The sequence below is a fragment of the Dermacentor silvarum genome, chromosome 4, assembly GCF_013339745.2.
Source record: "Dermacentor silvarum isolate Dsil-2018 chromosome 4, BIME_Dsil_1.4, whole genome shotgun sequence".
Lineage (NCBI taxonomy): Eukaryota > Metazoa > Arthropoda > Arachnida > Ixodida > Ixodidae > Dermacentor > Dermacentor silvarum.
The window spans coordinates 48,060,042-48,079,885 of NC_051157.2; the positions used below are offsets into that span (position 1 = coordinate 48,060,042).

The 19,844-nt window shown below is 46.2% G+C and overlaps 1 protein-coding gene across 1 annotated transcript in view; it reads right to left on the reverse strand.

Moving 5' to 3' along the window:
- Window positions 1-19,844, reverse strand: part of LOC119449969 (glutamate receptor 1) — a 226,357-nt gene that overhangs the window by 121,429 nt on the left and 85,084 nt on the right. The window contains exons 3-4 of the mRNA XM_037713288.2: window positions 6,669-6,793; window positions 4,684-4,807 (exon numbers count right to left, since the gene is read on the reverse strand). Of these exons, the coding sequence (XP_037569216.1) occupies window positions 4,684-4,807; window positions 6,669-6,793 (249 nt within the window). The remainder of the gene's footprint in view (window positions 1-4,683; window positions 4,808-6,668; window positions 6,794-19,844) is intronic.

A 19,844-nucleotide genomic window follows, 5' to 3' on the forward strand; every position in this document is an offset into this window, starting at 1 on the left:
CACCGCAGCAACCGATGACGAAAGAAAGCTTTCCAGTACGCTCTCAAGCCTGTACGGTTGCAGGCAGGAAGTGGCATTGGAGGGAGGTGGGGGCGGGTGGTGGAGGAGCAGGGGATACGCGCGGTACGAGGCAGGAGTTCCGGAGACGACACCGTAGTCGATGCCGGTACTACGGTACGAGTGGCCTGCTCCGTCACGGCGGCGTTGCTAATGAAAGCGGCGAGAAGTAGCGGGCTACGTAGCCGTAGCCCTACGAGAGGACTCTGCCGCAGCAGCCACCGCGGGACCCCGGAGATTAGGAACAAGGAAAACTGACCCCGGTTCCGCGGCAAGGAAGAGGACGGGAAGATAGAGGGTGGGGGATACTGCGACACGCTTTCGTTACGGCTCGCCGGTCACTTTCTTTCTTCTCGCCCGCTAATGGCGGACGGCTCGCGATAGCGCGCAACGAAGACGTCGGAGGAGTCGCGTGTACCGAGTGTCCCCGGTACACATCTGACCTTCTGGCCCGTCTAGTCCTCCTTATTTGGCGAGCCTCTTAGCGACAGGACGGCACAAATTTCGGGCCTGTTAGGTATACATAATTAGGGTCATTCGGGATGCTTTCCTCGTCCTCTCCGTGTTCGTGCTGTGTGTTCGCGACTCCCGTTCTGGTCATTGCGCCTGTCCCAGTGTATCTTTTATTTCATGTTTTTTTTTCTTCGCACAAACGTTTTTTTCTTATTTTAAGTTGATTGCTGCGGATGCGAATCGAATAGTCAGCACCGACTTCTGATCTTGCTGACCCCTCTCTGGCTCTTTGATCTTTCATTCGCATTAATTGATTGCTCTTTCATGCTGTCAGTTTCAGCTTGACTCTTATTTGAACAGCATAGGTGTGACCACCAGACACTAGTTGGCCTTTTGGTTATTACAAACAACACAGATGATATGCTCAGGTTATAAAGAAACAAATGAATAAAGAAAAGAAAAGAAAGAAAGAAAGAAAGAAAGAAGAAGAAAGAAAGAAAGAAAGAAAGAAAGAAAGAAAGAAAGAAAGAAAGAAAGAAAGAAAGAAAGAAAGAAATGATGCAGGGCTATCTGCCTTGCACCTGCAACTTGTGTATGGAGGTGACGAAAACAGAGATTAGCGCGAATCACATTAGTGATGTGCCTTTCACAGTTGCGAGTCAGTACTAGTGCAGCATGACCTGCACGGTTGACTGACTGACAGACCAACCAACAGAAAGTAAAAAAAAAAAGCTTGCTAGCTGCAAAAACAGACAGGCGGACAGACTAAGAATTTGCAAGAATTCGACTGCAAGAATTTGACAGGCTGACAGAATTTGTAAATTGCAATATGTGTCATAAGGTAATGAGATAAAACATAAATAGTGAATTTTCGTTAATTAGTCCATTATGCATTTTAATTTTCGATGCAAATAATGTCCGCCTCTAAGCTTACTGTCTCTGTTTGCTTCGAATCTTGTCTTCGCACATTTACAGGCAGTAAATAGCGTCTCTAAGTGCATAGAAATCAGTGGCTCCCGGCTTTTAAAACAATTGCTTTCAATAATTATGAGCTTTAATCCTCCAAAACCTGATTAGAAAGACGCTATTTTGAAACAATGATATAAATACAAAAGTTCAGCCTAAATACATTATTCACGGCGTTCTTCGGACATCCTTCCTTGAGAGCCGAGCCATACACTTTGTCGCTAAGCGTATTATACACCACGCTCGAAAGTCAGTCGAGCCTGAAAGACAATGCAGTGATGTGACCTTTGGCATATATGCTTGAGTGCGTTATCTTAACTCAGGCAGTCATAAACGGCAAGCAAAAGTGTCGTCCTCACGGATAGATTATGCTGCCCTAGTATTCGGAGTCACTCACGGAATCTCAAGGGTAGGCAATATTGCCAGAAAAATGAAAGAAGTGTCAGTAAAACAAAGAGAGCTCAGTGACATCTCTGTGCTTTTTGCGGAACGCCTGCCTCCCAAGAAGGAGAACGGACGATTACCGTCACACAGACCTGAGCTCTTAACGCAGCTGTGAACGACTCTCGCGGAAAGCAGCCCCTCCGTTATAAGGTCTTGATCGAAGGGATGGCATGCAAAAACACGGTTCTTCTTTATCGACCCAAGCTCTTCAAGGCGCGGGCACGAAGACCGCAGAGTATAAAAGAGCGAGCGAGGTAGCAAGCGAGAGAAAGGGAAATCTCATCTCAGAGGCCCAGCAATAACAGCCGAGAATGTGGAAAGCAAGAAGTCACGAAGAAAAAAAAGACACACACACACAAGATAAAGCGCAAAGAGCCGACACGCAACACGTCGAAGACGGTGAGAAAATTTTCACTGTCTCAGATTCCGCGGCACGTAATCAAACGGAGCCGCGGCATGGTCTCGATTGAGGAGACGCAGGGCAAGAAATGTACTGCTGGGACGCTGCGGCCGGCCCCATAGCGAAACAGGGGGCAGCAGAGAAGGAAGCTCGAGCTTCAGTATTTTTCTTTTTGTTATTCCGTCTTTTTTTCTTTCTCGCTTTGTTTAGTTCTGCGGAACAAGTTCTTGCGGGATTCGGAGGCTGCTCTTTTCTCCGAGAACTGTCCTCTTCGACGTGGTTGGGCCCCTAGCTACGCAAAAGGGCCCGGTGCTCGCGCGCTGAACCGAAGAAAATTGGGATCTCTCTGCGCGCGTGGTGCGCGAGAACAGAAGAAGCGGACGTGCGTGGCTGCTGCGATGCTGCCATATTCGCCTCGGGGCCAGCGGACGTGTCGCCGGCTTTATACGGGAGCGAAAACTTTCGGCACGGAATTACGCCCGACTGGTGTGACTTGACACAGGGATGAAAGAGCTTTCCCTGCCGTTGGCATCTTTGTGCTACTTCTTGAGTGTGATTACCGAAAAATGAAGTTCGCGATGGAGGACGAAAAAAAAAAAAAGAGGACGAACCAAGTGAACGTACGTTGCGAGAATGTACTGTTGGGCCAGTTTGGTTTTGACGTAGCGTGACTTTCCAGCTCAAGTACAAGACAACCGAAGAGATGAGACAAGGCTATGCATTCAAGACAAGAACGCACCTGTCTGCAAGTGATCCATCTTATTTGAATGTGGCTCGATGGGCATGGAAGCATTCTTTGGCAGTTTGCTCCTCGACAGTTTGGATGATGTTTTGGCAGTCGTGTTAGACCATGTCGAACGACAAAAATTATGGTGAGGAATTAAAAAATAAAATAAAAGAAAAGCCATGTCGAACGACAGCGCAAAATGTTTGCGGGAGAAATTTTCGCACGTGAAACGAAACTTAGTTTCATTGTATAGCCTTGTGATTTTTTTCTTTCACCCGCCGCGGTGGCTTAGTCAGCTAAGGCGTTGCGCTGCTGAGCACGAGATCGCGGGATCGAATCCTGGCCGCGGCGGCCGCATTTCGATGGAGGCGAAAAGCAAGAACGCCCGTGTGCTTGCGTTGTAGTGCACGTTAAAGAACCCCAGGTGGTCAAAATTCATCCGGAGCCCTCCACTACGGCGTGCCTCATAATAAGAACTGGTTTTGGCTCGTAAAATCCCAGAAAGAAGAAGATCCTTCATCTCTTGAAATTTCATCTCAACAGTCTTTCAAATTGCTTACCGCCCATTTATCTTATCTTATCTCGATTGATATATCTTGTATAAGCCTGCCCGGTGCTTGAGTTTGTAGCCAAGCATATGAAGGCGTAGTTATTTTTTCATTATTTTTTTATAAGCAAGGATGATACATTGCGTTCCAAAGCAGCCAGGGATTCAAACTTAACGAGGCTTCGGGGACCGACTTCAGAAAGGTTTAGTTTGTAAAGGCCGTTTGCCGTTGGCCGGCAGCTTTCGCCAATGATGCACACGTTCGACATCAGGATTGGCTGACATATGCTCCTATAAACAGCTTTAGTATAAGGACATTTTTCTGTATATGGGCCACGAACGTTTTTTGGATTCTAACGCGCAAAGCTACTTTGAAATCCATGACTTCACGCACAAATAGTGCATAGTAGGCATAAAATTCAAAGGGAAGCTTCGGCCTTCATATTTGGCCTACCTGCTAGTAATATGCTTTTTTTTTTCTGGCGAATATACGCAAATGGATGCTTAGAAGGATACTTGACCGGTATAAGAAGGTTAAATACTGCCGTTTAGTGTGCTTAAAACTTGAAGCTTGTCATGAGAAAAAAAAAAAACGTTTTAATAATTGTAACCTCCCGAAACTTGTCCAGGACCTATTAAACGGTCGAGTTGTCATAAAACAGTTTTTTTTTCACCGTCGTTTGATCTGAAAGGAGAGAAAAAATTGTCATCCACCCGAATGTACCGCGAAGGTACAAAGCAAAACCGTACGGTTTTCTAAGAAAGAATGCTTCGCAGTCGAGGAAAAGTTTGTCCTGGTCCAGTATTAGAACCCGGGCCCAACGCCTGTCCGGGGCGATCGCTCTACCATCCGAGCTAACCGGGAGGCTAACAGATCGCACCGCGAGGGCGAATTAATCGACAACTCGAAACACAGGGACACTGAATATGGAAAACAAGTTCTGCAGAATCCCGTGAGGTGGAGGCGGTGTCATGAAAGGTAAAATTGTCACCCGCTCGAATGTAGCACAAATATACAAAGGAAACCCATGTAGATTCGTGCTACATTCGGGTGGATGACAATTTTATTCGAGTTGAACGTGCACCCACCATCGTCAGAGTCGTAGAGGTATAGGATGCTCTTCCAGCGGTAGTGCTTGATCACTTCCACAATGGCCGGCAGGTAGCGGGGCCGCAGGCTAATCCCGTACAGTGCCGGTCTCACGTCCGTTATCTGGGAACACGAAGCAAATTCAAACTTACGTAATTCGAACCCATTTCGCTGCTCTTGTTGTAATTGCCAAAGTGTTGGTGCACACTGCAAACATGAAAGTGAAAATGCCAATCGAGCAAAAACTATGCGGAGTTAAAGCCAATATGTCGAGTTTCGTTAACAGAAAACGACACTTTAATAAATATAATGTGTTCGAGCCAAAATGGCAATAAATGATGACCAAGCTTCGCAGAAGCGGCGCACATCAAAATTTGCACGTTGATTGCCCATCCCGTTTTTATCCAACAAATTTAGCAGAGGAACATTACGAATAGCTTAAGTTAGAGGGCATGTTGTAGTTACAGAAATAAAGTCAGCCAGTGCTCGAAGCATGAACTTTCGCTAGAAACTCCGTGCCTTGCTGGAACATTGCTGTTGCATTGTTGCTGCATGGCTGTTACAGTTGACACATTTCCTCACTGTGGAAAAGGGCATTACCAAAAACCATTCACTGGTACAGCAATGGATTTCATGGCGCATACTGAGCATGTATATGTATCAAATCACGTATTTAGCGAAATAACATCGAGTACTTATTGTGCCACTGTCGTCGATTTTATTCGCAAAGACAAAGACTCTCTATCGCATTTTGACGACTGGTTGCCTGTGCAGGCGCTACTCGAAGACTGCCCTCATCCCTCGTCGGCCCACAATGCTGTGAAGGCACTTTTGTGTTTCTCAAGAGCGACTGGCCTTTGCGAACGCCTTTGACTTAGTTGTGCTCTTCGCGCTAGTGCGCGAACTCACCGCGTCTTTCCTTCTTCTTCTCTCTCTCTCTCTTACCCTTCTGTTCCGCCTTTCCTATCCCCAAGCGTGGGGTAGGCAACCAGCCGCATTTATAGTTAACATCCCTGCCCTCTTCTTTTCTTTCTTCCTCCTCCTAGGCACGAAATTTCTTGTACAAGGTTATGCTTTCAGTACTGGCCCAGTCCACTTCTTCATTCATAACATTACCTCCTAAAGTAATCAGCCAAAAATCTGAATAATGAATTTTTGTGAATTAACACTGGTATTGGCGATTATTTCGTAAAAAAGTATGTCTTTCGCTGCAATCAAACTTGGTCGTCAAAAGCTTGATTTTATCTCGGATTCCTCATCCTAATAGTTAGACGTAGTCGCCTCTGAAACTCATGGTATATTGCGCAGCAGTTCTCATGGAACTAGCTAAAGCCATGTTAGTTCCTATTCTTGGCGTAATAACGGTAGATGTTTGACCAAGTAAGAAAACTACAGCCTATTTCTTTTTGTTTTCTTTTTGTTTTCTTTTTTTTTACAGTTCATAAGCGTGAGAGGAAGTTGTACAAATTATTATGACAATGAAGACTGGTCTCGAATGCAGCGAAACATTTCTGTTTCCGCGCGCAAATGCAAGGCCACGTACAAATACCGCAGCACCTGAATCCGTCGGCACAAAGAGCTGCGAAAAGGCCTCACACAGAAGGTATCCTTCCAAAATAGGCACGGAAAAGAAGTTTACCCAAGTGAGACGAGACAAAACTTTTTTTTCTATTAGACCGAAGGTGACTCAAATGTTAGAGTCGCAGTACTTTCTATTTCTAGAATAGCAAATCCCCCCAAAAGAAGTGTGCGGGCGAAAAAAAGTGATGCACGGTTGCGAAATGATGGAGGATGCGAGAGGCAGCCCCGAATAAACGTGCACAAGAACCAAGACCGAGAGAAAGAAGGAAAGAAGAGAGAGAGAGAGAAATAAAAAATGACAAAGAAAGAAGAGAACGCGGGAAACAAATCAACGGCAAAAGCGAGGAAAGTTTCGCTTCCTCGAGTTGAGAAATGCGCGGCTTGTCGCGAGTCCCTTTCTTACCTGTGGAAATGCGGGGCTCACAAAGGGCATCCGGAAGGTGTTGGCGTACGATGCCAGGGTGGCGTAAGACGTGGCCGTGGTGGGCGCGATGATGGAGAAGGTGCCGTTCTTCATTATTGTGCACACTGCGCGCGCGCACGGGAGTTTGTTATGGAATTGGTTGTGTGGGAGCGGGGAAGGGAGGTAGATATGGAGAGAACGGACGAGGGTCGTTTAGGGATAAAAAGCCAGATAGAGAGAGAGAGAGAGAGAGAGAGAGAGATGGGCGGGCGAGGAGGAGGAAAGAAGAACAGAACGATGCACAGGTGAGCGAGATGCGTCACGGCAAGCAAAAGCACAAACAAGATGAATGACTTTGCTTTCCGCGAAAAGCTACCTGGTAATGGCCTGGACCTGCCCTTATAAGAGAAGACTTCTTCGAGGAACTTACGACACGGTGAAGGTTATAAAAACGAAGAGAAAGAAGGCAGAGATGGGTGGTTGGCACTCACAGGTGATATATCTTGTGTAGGCTGCATGCATACATGCATTGCTATATCAAAGTTGCTTTTTGCATCCAACATGTACTTCGGGTTTCGTTTTTCTTTTGTGTTTTTTTTTGTCAATTTTGTCCACTTGACGTGAAGATTAAGCGTGCCGGCAATCCTGTTCTTGCTTGCGCCAGGTCAGGTGATAGTAGATATTCTTAGACCGTTTTCTTCCTTTTTTTTGTTAATGGCTGTCGGTGCGCGCAGTGGCTGTCGTTGGGAAGATTAATATGCCCTGACAAACGTGGAAAAATTCACCGTAACACATCTACCCTGTTTGGGCACCGTTTTAGGTGCGCGAAAATTATTGTGATCCTTGAATCGGGGAGTTTTGAGAAAGGTGCTTCAGCTTTTTTGTTCGTTTCATGTTCATGTGTAAACAACGTGTTACAACAGGACTGCTTAAAATTTGACCAGTCAATGCTTAAATGACTCATCTGGCTGGTGAACAGCAAGCCAACTTCAAGGAGCTTTTGGCAGTGTTCTCATAACTATTTTTTCGTCATTTTAGTGGTCGTATGAGATCATCAGTGTGACGAAGTGGAGGGTGTGCGTGGTGATGCCCGATTCTAACGGCGCTACTAACATTGTAGCGGACGCATACTCAACTGATGTAGCAGTTGCCTAAGTGGTAAATATTTCCAGCTTTCTTTTTTTAGACAGGCAAACGACGCTTTTCGTCTGTATAGTGTCATAGAGATGAATAATCTTATTGACGACAGTGTGTTTGTCAATAAGTGAAGTATTTTTCCGCTTTCAGGCTTTTGGTTGCTGGGACAAACCCGGCTTTCGAAACCTTTCTATCAGCGTTATCAATATCGTACGACAAATTTTCCTTGGTTTACTTTTGAAAAACCCCGAAGAACTAGAAATTTGGGAAGATATCATTATGTCTATACTGAGTGATATTCAGTTCTAGCGTTTCGTCGTTTATGCATCTTATCGTCACTGAAAAGGGAAATTATATTTGGAAAAAAGAAAAAGAAAGCAGATGTTATTTCCTCCTAAATGGTGTGCCTCAGACAATCTCAAGCAACATATGATTACAACAAAATATATTGATGTGATACTTAGGAACTCGAGAAAGAAGAAAAAATTTATTCAAAATACACCCACTGCGCTTAAGAGGAACGATGACTAAAAGCGAAGCTTTCTACTAATGTTGAAAAGCACGTAGTACACAAAAGACATGCACTCAAAGTTAAAAATTCAATTATGACGACAGGGTCATTACGTAGAAATGAGGAAGGTGATTCGCACTATGCATTGCACTCTTATTTTCTTGTGCTAACCTTGGGCTATTACAAAAGTTTTCTCCACAGGACTTTGCTTTTTTCAAAGAGAAGCTCGAAGAGTTTTGATGCCCACTCCTTTGCGCCGCACTTGAATGCGCACTTGAACTCTGCTGACACAAGTAGCTCCAGGTTGATGTCTCCCAGGACACAACATTTTCTATTTGCTCACAGGTTTTTGTACCCACATGTCTTCAGGGAAAATTTTAACGCCGCATGTTCCTTCCCAGAGTAGTTCAGTCCCGAAGAAACTGGAATGCTGGGCAAGGGACGCCCATGCGCCTACTTGTATAGCGGTGGCAACTTGCGTAAGCCATTTTAATATTCACGACCTCCAGCTGCCGTAGTTGACGCGCAGTGACCGCGCTTTAACCTCACAGCTTTGTGCCGTCAGTGTCCTGCGAGCAGCGTACGCCTTTGCTGCAGAATCTGGCATTTTCCGCGTGATCTAACTGTGTGGGGGCGCAGTCCTCGTTAGCTGGCCCTGTACACATCTCCTGATTATCCAACCTCATTAACCTTAGTAGACCGATGAGCAATCCCTATTCTAATAAAGTGTTATCATGATCATACTTCCAGTATGCTTATTGCATCATTGTGCCGCCACTTAAGAGAGTCAAGCTAAAAGTAGAACGCTTGAGGGTATTGTGTGGCCGGCTGATAAACGCGCAAGAAGTGCTCGGCAGATGTTGTTTTCTGTAGAAGGTGATAGGCACCATACTATCTGATGAGATCAACAATGGACTAGGAATCAAAGCGTCAGCCTGGAGATAACGCTTTGACAAGGGGACTAGTCTTCTAAGGAGATTGGTTCTAGGCTGATGTTGGTTAATTGATTGATTGATTGATTGATTCATTCATTCATTCAGGTAGGTTGATCAACCACCACCCGAAATGTTGCAGGAAGTACGCCTTAATTGGATGGGAGGGGAAACAATTAAAAAAAGCAGCAGATTTCACCCGAAATGTGAAGGATTGTTAACGATAACGAAGCATTAGGCAATAACACAAAGTAAGTGTCGTAATTTTATCGGCTGTGTAAATTGCAGTGTACATTTCATTACTAATTAAATTAACAAGCGCGCTGTCTCACTCACTCAGGCAAACATGAACAGAGCTCACTCGATGACCACGAACACTAGCTGTCACAAGGCGGGCGTGATGAGATCGCAAACGGAGGAGAGCGAACGCTTCTGGTGCTTTTCGATTCAACGCGTCTCATAAACTTGAGTTTATTGTACCTTCAGCACTAGGCGCCCGGAAAGACAGCGCACATGCAGCAACCAGTCATCTCGGCTCGCTGAACCTTTGTACCCGCAAGAGAACCTCTAAGATAGGGTGCGCGCCGTGTACGCGCTCAGCCGCGCGGACAGCCATGCGCAGCCACAGCCGGGCTAGAGGAGGAGACGCACGCTCACCTTAAACCCCCCTTCCCCTTCCTTCTTCACGCGTTGCGTGCGCATGAAGTCACCGTCTTCTCGGCTCACCTTCGCATACTTCAACTCGCACCGACAGTAAACGACGCATGGGGCGTGATAGAATCCTATCACACTTGGAACCATATGGAACCTCACGATAACGCTGACGGCGAAAATTTGCCTGGAGAGTCTATATAATTGCTGTCGCAATAAAACAGTTTTGTAAAAATATTTTGTTACCAGTTGCTTATCACTTCAACTTACTAATTCTACAAGCCAGTCGTTTTGCTTGGATCTCTCTGACAATGACACACTACGACACAAATAAAAAGAACAGCCCTTTCGTTTTGTTTTTCTCGATAACCTAGTTTTTCTTTTTTTGGTGACGTGAATACTTTCATGGCTTTGAAGTGTCCGACTTTACGACGCAGAGCCTGTGCTGCTTGGGCAGCTTCGCTCAAGGCGACTGCCATATGCTGTCGCCACAAGGGTGTTGCCGATATGAGCTTCCTGATAACGATCTATATTATGTCGTCATGCCAAATATACATGTTTAGAAAAGATATAAGAGGAACTGAACACTAGTAGCATGTAGCATCTTCTGCACCACGTAGCGGCGTTCAAAGAGAAGAAGGAAGAACATGAGAGGAGCGCACTTGCCACGCAGCATGCGCACGGGATATAGAATGAAGCTCAAGACAAGGTGACGCGTTATCCGTTTTGCCCAAAGTCGTTGTCTGTCCCCTACGACGAAGCCAGCTTTTCCTACAAAAAAGTACCTGGCTTTTATAAAGCCGGTAATGAACCTGGAACTTTCTCCTATGAAAATGTCACTCTACAACGAACTTCTCCATTAATACACCATTGAAGTGAAGTGCATGCAGTAAAATAATATCCTTAGGTCAGGATTTGTATTCATTTTAATTAAGGAACAGCAAAACAGAACGCTGACCGAAGTGGTGGGGTCGAAGGGGTTAATAGTTTCAGCTTCCACACGGAAGTCTTGTTCGGAATCCCTTAATATGCAGATCAGATTACCCCACGAGGCAGTAGGAGTGGCTCGCCCTACACGGGGCGCTAGAAAATCATAAACGGGACGAAAGAAAAAGTTAAATGAAGCCGTCGTCAACAGCCGAACGAGACGTATGCGAGACGACAAAGGAAGTGTCGTGGTGCTCCAAAGCATACTATTCGTTAGCACCTACCAGTACGTTCTCTAAGTGAGACAGCGCAAAAGTGCAACTCTTCGAGCAATAACTCCCTGTGTGTCGTTGTCATTGCTTCAAGTTTTTGCGCGAAGCAACTGCAACTTCCTTTAACAGCGCGCTATATACTTGGAAAGATGCGCGCAGTGCAGCGTATAGCGATCTCGACTCTTTTGTCTAAGCTTTCATTCATTTTTATTTCCTTACTGGTGCCCGCCGGATCAGTTACTTTTCCTTCCTTCTGCATCGCTGACATGGTGTGCTCGCGCACAGCGAGCCCGGCGAGAGAGAGCACCGAAGCGCCTAATCATGACAAACGGAGGCTTTGCCACCTTATTGATTTTGCGTCGGCGCAGTCCGTTAAGCCCGTTAATTGGCCGGTCGATATCCGCACGGTCGCCCGGTATCAAAAGCGACCCGCACCGTTATCCGCGGCCATCTCTCCCTGGTGTTGTGTTTATTCCCACCTTTACATTCGTGTTTTTTTTTCTCCCTTCCCCTCTCTTTATCTCGTATTCGTTCACCCCCCCCCCTTTTTTTTTTTCTCTCGCACCTCCTAGTTGGCCCCGGGGGCGTCTCGTCGTTTCTATCCGTGTGCGCCAGCCGCAAGGGGTGTTGATCGAGAGCAGAAAAGTGCTGCTCGTTTCGCGTCCATCAGCACCTCATCACCGAAGCCACACGCTTCGCGTGCGTTCAATTCAGCGGACCTCTCCGTGCGTGCCGCTAATTTCCTCAAGCGTGTCGCATGTGTGTGCGTAAAGTGTGTGCTCATGGTTCGTACCTACGCCTGCTTCGATATGCCTACATTTTTTTTTCTCAGGTCTTTGTTCTGCGGGATCAGTCGCACCCGTTCTCTAATTCCGTCCTGCGTGTCGTAAGTAGGCACAGTCCTTGCGAAAAAGTTTGGATGCCCTGGGACACTAACCTAATGACTTATATCTATCGCCCTAGGCTGCAGCAAAGCTTCTGCGTATCATTTCGTAGTACACCGAAACTAGGAGAGTCAGCCGCAGTGTAAATTTGAACTTCCTAGTTCAGAGTGGTGGAAGATGTACACGGGCTTTATGGCCCGACACAGGTGACGGTCCTGCTCGTACAAGAGCGGATTTGAAAGTTTCGACGAAGGTTCTGCTGGAGGAATGGCTAAGCCATTATTATCCTTGGCTATTTGGACAAATGTTAGGAGGGCTTCGTTTTTATGGAAGATGTCATTGCCATGCTCCCCCTACTGCGTTTAAAAAAAATGTTTCATATCTTCCGTTCCTGGCATCCCTGAATGTACGTGGCCGACTTCTTCAAGGCGTTCACTAAACACGGACCATACACCGGTAGCATATATTTTGTAATGTCGTATCATACGACTAGGTGCGCAAATAGGAAGTTTTGGAACTAAATTTAAGCGCGAATCGCCTAACGATAGTACCGAATCGAATATATTGCGCACGTTTTCTTAATATATAGGTCGAAAACAACGGGAGCCTTCCTCATAATTTCATAGTTAAGACAGCTGACTTTATCTTTCGAATCCATCGATTCGCGACTATAGGAAGGTAAACTGTCACTTACGTATTTGTTACGAATTTGATTTTCAATCATTCGCATCTCATGGAGGATTATAAAAAAACAAGTATTCAATTTTGAAGCAGTATTTTCGTTTATTAAAAAAGAATCAAACAGCTTATGTTCTAACTGAGTACTGAATCGAACAGTACGCAAGCGACCCCCCCCCCCCCCCCCCCCCCCACACACACACACACACACACGCGCGCGCGCACGCACGCACGCACGCACGCACTCACGACAATCTATAATTTAACGCTTTCTTTCGCTCCACGTCATGCGTTCAAAACACGATCCGTAAACACCGGTTGTAGCACCAATAACTGTCAGTCTCGAAAGTGATGTCGGGGGGCCAAAGACGTCGTCGTTTCGCTTGTCGCAGCGTGACACCGCGTTATTAGGGAGGCTCGACACCGTCTCTGAGGCTCGAAGGGAGCCCGCGCACGAACACGGCAATGGAAGAGGCGGTCGTATACCCCGGTGAGCGGCGGCAAAGACACGCGCATGCACGACACTGAAAGGCGCCTTCACCGTGTCACCGCAGGGGGCAAGGGGCCTGCGTTCAATAAAGACGCCGCGCCGCGCTGCTTCGGTGGCGGCTGCCGGCTCGCGTTTTCATACTGTGTCATTGCATCGAAAGGGATCCCCTTGCCTGGTTGCTGAGCTGCTCCTCCTCACACTAGCTTTACTGGTTCTGTCGATTGGGGAGAAATGCAGGGAGGAACAAGAAGCACAAGGAGTGAGAAAAGGACGCCGACAGAAAACCAAGTGCTGCTGTTTGAAGGGGAAACCCTCTCTCCGCTCTAGATGCACTTGGCTAGAGTAAGTGACGGACGTTTCCAGTGTATGGGTATATATTGCTATAGTTGCCCTCGACAGGCCTACTTTTAGGCGGGCTTCTTTGCATGACAGCTTAGCGCAAGGACTTTAAAAATTGTGTCGTTTAGTGGTCAGAATCTGCGTCCTTAATGCTCGCGTATACATTGGCTGTGTTCTTTGGTTTGTTTGCTTCTCAAAGTGATATGAATTCACGACATTAGCTATATTTCTTCCGGGTATGTATCAGCTCGCTCGGATTACTGCTTGCCGACGGCAATCTGCTGTCGTAATAGCGAAGCGCTCTTCGAGAGTGCTGTTGTGCATCTCTGGATAAAGTTAACGTACACACGTTTGGGCATTGCAGCTTGCTAAAGCTGCAGTGTCCTGACTGAGTGAAATATCCAACGAGGAAGAGGAGAGCGGGAGATTACTACCAAAGAAAACGATTCGCAAGCAACAGGTCTCTTTCTTCCAAATCGCTTCGTACTATTTATATATCTTCCTTATTTCACAGCCACTGCCTTATTCTAGGCCACTCTCCCACAGTGAGTTAGTTCTTTTAATTCCAAACTTTGATAAAAAGTCGCCCATGCTGTCTCTGTTACTGCGTCTCACTTAGGGACATACTGAGGATGTCTCGTATATAAATTGAACCAAGAATGAAACTTCAGACTGTGTCGCAACAATTCCGAGTTGTACCTGCATAGATGCCCTTAAACGTTCTTCTGCACACCCCCACATGAAGCAGCCGGACTAAGAGAAAGTAAAGCCATAACTTGCGTGGTTCTTCTACGCCCCTTCTTCATGTTGATATGTGTTTGCACCAGGAGTATCTATAAGTTGACACACTACATATGCCCAGCACTTAAGCTCGGCACGCCGTCATGACTAGCAACCAAACTTTCTGCTCGTTCCGAGGCAGAGAAGTATGCCGACGTTCCTGCATTGCGGCTCAGGTTCTTGCGCCGAAGTTGCACCATGTAGCCTTAGCAAAGCCATAGAAGCCATTGCGATGTTGATCCTCGTGGGAGAAATTACTTTCTCGGAAGGCTCCTGCGCATGTGCTGCTGGAATATTGCATAGCATACTTCCTGTGTATGTTTACAGTCGCGGTGCACTCTGCATGTACATACACTCTGCTTAGCTAACACAATAAGGTAGCGCTGCGCCGTTTCATCATTTGCCGAAGCTTTCTGAGACCATATTTAATGCATACTGGCGCGTGTTTATAGTGGATAGTTGCTAGCGTGATGAACGGCATCCAGTTACCAAGATATCTATTGAGCTGCGAAGTAATACGAGCAGAGTATTTTGATCACGGTCAAAGGATGAGAGACAGTACAGCGTCCCTGTCTCTCCTTTATCCTTTTTTATGTTCTAAACCACGCGCAATGTACAGCAAGCCCAAATAACATATGGGGCAGCCAAGCCTTCTGTCGCATACAGCGTCTGTCATAGTCAGTATTATCTTGGACTATTATCAGTATTACTTGTCACTTGACGACTCAGTATTAACTTGTCACTATTACCTTGGACGCTAAAATCGATCAGAGGTGTTTGCTGAATTTTCGTGTCTACTAGGAACCTTATACTAGACTTCACATAGCCGCCGGGTTTGCAGAAGCTCTCAAAAACGTGTATTTATAGTGTATTACTTCATCGTTGCTCTCAAGCGTAGGAAATACATTTTTAGCTATGCGGTGCGTTGAAGTGAGAAATGCCGCCATTAAATATATCAGACAGAACGAAAACGTCCCAGAATAGCGATTATAGATCAATTTCATGCGACATAACGTTAAAGAAAGGAAAGAAAAGAAAAGAAAAAGAAGACAAGAACTCGATTGCACGTTGCTGTTTAAGATACACAAAATCACGAGTGCAACGTCCTGCAATCCTCTTGCAGTGCATTTTCTTTAATTCATGCCAACGCTCTTTCCGGGCTTAACAGTCATGCGTATCGAAAGCTCCAGCAGAATTCGAAGATGCATAAAATGCGTGCTATCCTCTCATGATTGCGCGCGTCATTAGATCTTCCCTACGATGTCGGCCGCATTTATTTGATGACGCGAGACCGCCTTGCTTCATGGGCATCGACGCCCATCGGGAGGACATTCCAGAAAGCCGGTGCCTCTGCTGAAATGCCCGAAAAAAATTATTTCCGTTCCTTTTCTTTGATGGCTGCTTTGGAATGTGGAGATAACATTAGGTAAATGACCGTAGCGCGGCTGACCTGAAAACGAAGCGAATGTCCGGGCTGCCGACGCAGCGTGTTCACAAACATCTAAAAATTTGCAAAAGCGATTCGAGGTCCATTTAGATGCTCTTGAAAGGAGGTCATAGACATCTGAGAAAAGGGGGGGGGGGGGGGGGGGGCGCTCAGCTGGGATTTTTGCACTGGCACTGCAAGATGGCGTATGGAAGTCGTGATAATGACGCCACTATGAAATTTTAAAATCTGCAACAGTGTGCGGGCTACGTTTAAATGAGCTGTTTTTCGAATTTAGTAGCGATACCGTATACAGTTGCAAGTGGATTGTATACAACATGCACATATTATATGAACGAGATGAAGGGAAACCGACGGGCCCGATGTTTGTTAGTCAAAGTCTTATAAACCCAACATGCTGTGAAAAAAGAAGAAAAAAAGCACAGGGTAAATTACTCGCTTTTAATCGGAACGTATAAATGATAAATAAATGGAAATGAAAGTGGACGAAGAGAGAATTCGAACCCACGTCTTCGCATTACGCTTGCGATGCTCTTACCAATAAAGGCCGGTCTCGATCCGGCCAAAAAGGCGAAACAAACTTGTGTCTTTCAACGTGGATTTGCTCAGAGACCGATGTAGTTGCCAGGAACGCTCATCTTTCAAGTATATGTATATAGTCGAGAAGAATAAAAAAAAATTCGAGGGGCTCATTGTATTTTTAATCACAGTCATATGACAATCGATCAAGAGATAACCCACATCTTTCGTATTACGCGTGCCGTGATTTACCAATTACTACGCTACCGCGGTGGTCATCCACCCTTGCACTTTCTTGGAGCCAAGGTGGCAGATGCGAAACATTCCGTTGCCTTGGCCATCAGCAGCGCTGACTGGCACTCCAAGGGCTGTTCCTGTACACGAGAACAAACGGCCCAATCAAGTGACAAAGTCATCTGTTGTAGACACTTCGATTCAGTCACATCAGTTGGACTACTTCAACAGACGGCCATAACTAGCGCGACTAATAGCAATGCGTTACTGTCTAGTTAACGAAGTTTCGCTAATTGACTCGCTGCAGGCAGGGCGGTTCAGCCAGCATGGGAACGCTGGATAGTACATGGATTTGCGTAAACATTCGTCCATCTGGCTTTAAACGGCTTCGTGACTATTCAAATTGATAATTTTAAGAAAGTACTGCGTTATAAATAATTAAACATTATTAAAATTTCTCGATGGCGGCATTCCAACACAGGACCTCTAGCACAGAATCACGTCATTGAAACCATTACGTCATGGACGCATGAAGAAGCGAAACCGCTACAATTAGCAGCGATTGTGCGTGTTCGTAGAGTCTAATTGCCTTCTGCATTAAAAAAAGAAAATATACATTGGTTTGGAATTTAGGCCACTGAAAGCAGATCTTAAAGGGGCTCTGAACCACTTTTCATCGAAGTGGAGAAAGACATTTGAAGTGAAAATAGGCTATTTCAGAAATACTTTGCCGCAAAAAAGTAATTCCATGCGTTCAGCAGAAGCGCAGTTATTAGCAATCAAACTCAGTCTCCGCTGTGCTCCCGTTCCTTCTTCAATGCCGTATGGTAATGGCCGAGAGCCCGATGTGCGACTTCTGCAAGTGCGAGGAAACCATAGATAGATCCTCTCGGGAGCACCTCTTGTGTACCTGTCCTCGCTACGACGTACAATGCCTCTCTCTCAGGACAACTTTAAACCGACTGGACTCGAGACCGTTCTCTGAGTCAAAGATACTCGGACCATGGCTACACCCGTCACTGAGACAAAAAGCGATTCGTGCATTAGTACAGTATTGGAAGTGCACCGGTTTAGGAGACCGCTTATAGTGTCCCTGTACATCGTCGCACGCGTACTCAGTACTCACTCTCTTCCTCTTTTCCTCTTTCTATTCCCCTTACCCCTAGTGTGGGGTAGCAAACCGGGCGCTCTTCTGGTTGACCTCCCTGCCTTTCCACTCCTCTCTCTCTCTCTTGCACTACGAAGGCTACGGCGAGGTGGGTCGTGGCCGCAACGCTCCGCTTTCAAAATGTCACCGTGGCGCGCAGTTCAAATGTCATTTTGTACGTTGACATAGGCGCCGCGGTTCACGATTTTGGTGCCTATACGACGCGCTAAACATAAGCCAAACGCGGTTATCCTCAACGAGCCGCAGTGAGCGTAGCCAGTGGACTCGTGGCGGCACCTCGCGGCGGCCGCGGTGTAGCCGATCGCAGCGAACAATAGCAGCCGCGTATTGGAATGGGCTTTATTACGAAATAAAGCACGAAGAAAAGAGTGAGTAATATGGCTTCCGTTGAAACCAGAGCGTTTGAGAGAAAGGTCACCTCGCGCTCCACTTGCGAGCTCCGCGGGCCTCAGTACGACAGCAGAACTTGGCTGAGATGTTGGCCGCATGCTATATACCCGCGAACTATGTTATTTCACCAAGCCCAAGGGCTGGTTCCGGGCCCCTTTAAGCCCCAAGCATAAAGATCAGACAAATCCATGCACTAGCCATCATTCTTCCCATGGAGGCTGAATGATCCCAGCGTTGGAGTTTCCTCTAGTGATTAGAAACTGTACGAACGCGGGCCACTGTAGCTTTACTATATGCCATTAGCGTCATCACGCTTGGGATTGTTCCGCCGCAGGAGCCGCGGACGACATTGCGACGTGCAAGTTAAAAGTAACCGATCGCGAGGTGTTAACTGGCTATCAGCGCCGTCGTGCGCGCATGATTGATCCAATTTCTAGCTTCCCCCCGAGGCTATTGCAGAGCACTTGGAAATAGTCCGTCCTGTATAGGGAACCTATACACGCAGTCTATCTACAGCTACCGTGTTCCTATTATTTTTGCCCGCACCTGAACATTAAGAACGGCTGCGAAGGTGCAGACGTTATTTCGCCCAAAGCTTCCGTAGTAGCAAATGCGAGCAATGATAGTAGCGACATGTCTTGCGAAGACGGTTTAGGCAAGCGAAGCCGAGCGTGCAATAACGCTAACTGATATTCCTCTCGGGAGCCGTTTACCGCCATACGTGTAACACCGAACTGTATTTGGTTTGTATACGCTTTCCAGTTTGGTTAGAATATGGTATACGCTTTCGTGTCGTAATTATGGGCGCTGTTACTATTAGTCCTAACTTGCATGCAGTATTCGCTGATGCTATAGGCGAAGTAATAAAATTTAGATCTCTCGCGTTTCTTTTGATTTCTTTTTTTTCTTTCCTATTTTGTAAGATGCGAAGTGTGCACTTGGGATAAGAGAAGGTCGTAAGGCGAGAATATTCGGAACGGCTTTCTTGTTCCCAAAAGTGCCCTTACGGGACTTGTTCTTAAGGAAACCTAAAGGCCCAGTTTTATTGCATAGCCGCTTAGGGACGCGGATTAATTTCGACGAAAACAGACCGTCTGGGGCCTCATTCCGCGATGTTTAAGCGCGCCGAAGAAAATACAGAAGCGAAAGCTGACTAATGCCGAAAGTTTTAAGAGCTCACGCTGCAAAACCATTTGGCTTCCGTGGGGCCGTATAACGCCGCATTAATGCTCGTGCGCGTTGGAGTTATCGAACTTTATTCCGACGATGGGGAACGACCCCTGAATGATAGGACTATGTACAGGCTGGATTTTTCATGCAAAGTGGCATCAACAACAACTACAAAAAGAGTACGCGTGGTTAATGGTCCTTTGACTTGAATGAATTAGCGAAGAGTTTGACGAAAGCTTCTTTTGTAAGTTTTCCATACGGCGGATTCGGCTTATAATTCCACCGATACCAGGGTTAAGTTCACTCTGTACTATAAGCCGTGCTGACCAAACGTCGCTTGTAACGACTTCGGCGGGACGATATTTATGGCGTTTAAATGAAAGGATCTGATGCACCGTTTAAGCTTCTGCAGGCGCTCGTTATATTTTTGCTCAAGTACTTTTTATGGCGTCTTAATGCGAGCTAAGCTTGTTTCAAGTGTTTTTTTCTTACTTTTTTTTTCTTGCTCAGCATGCCCTCGCGCTGCAAATAGCCGACGAACAGAAGCACCGTATAGCGAGAATATTGTTTTCACGTTTTCCTGGTTTTTTAACACTTGGAGCTCAGATCGGAGATGAGCTGAAAGCTATATCATTCGTGCATGATCA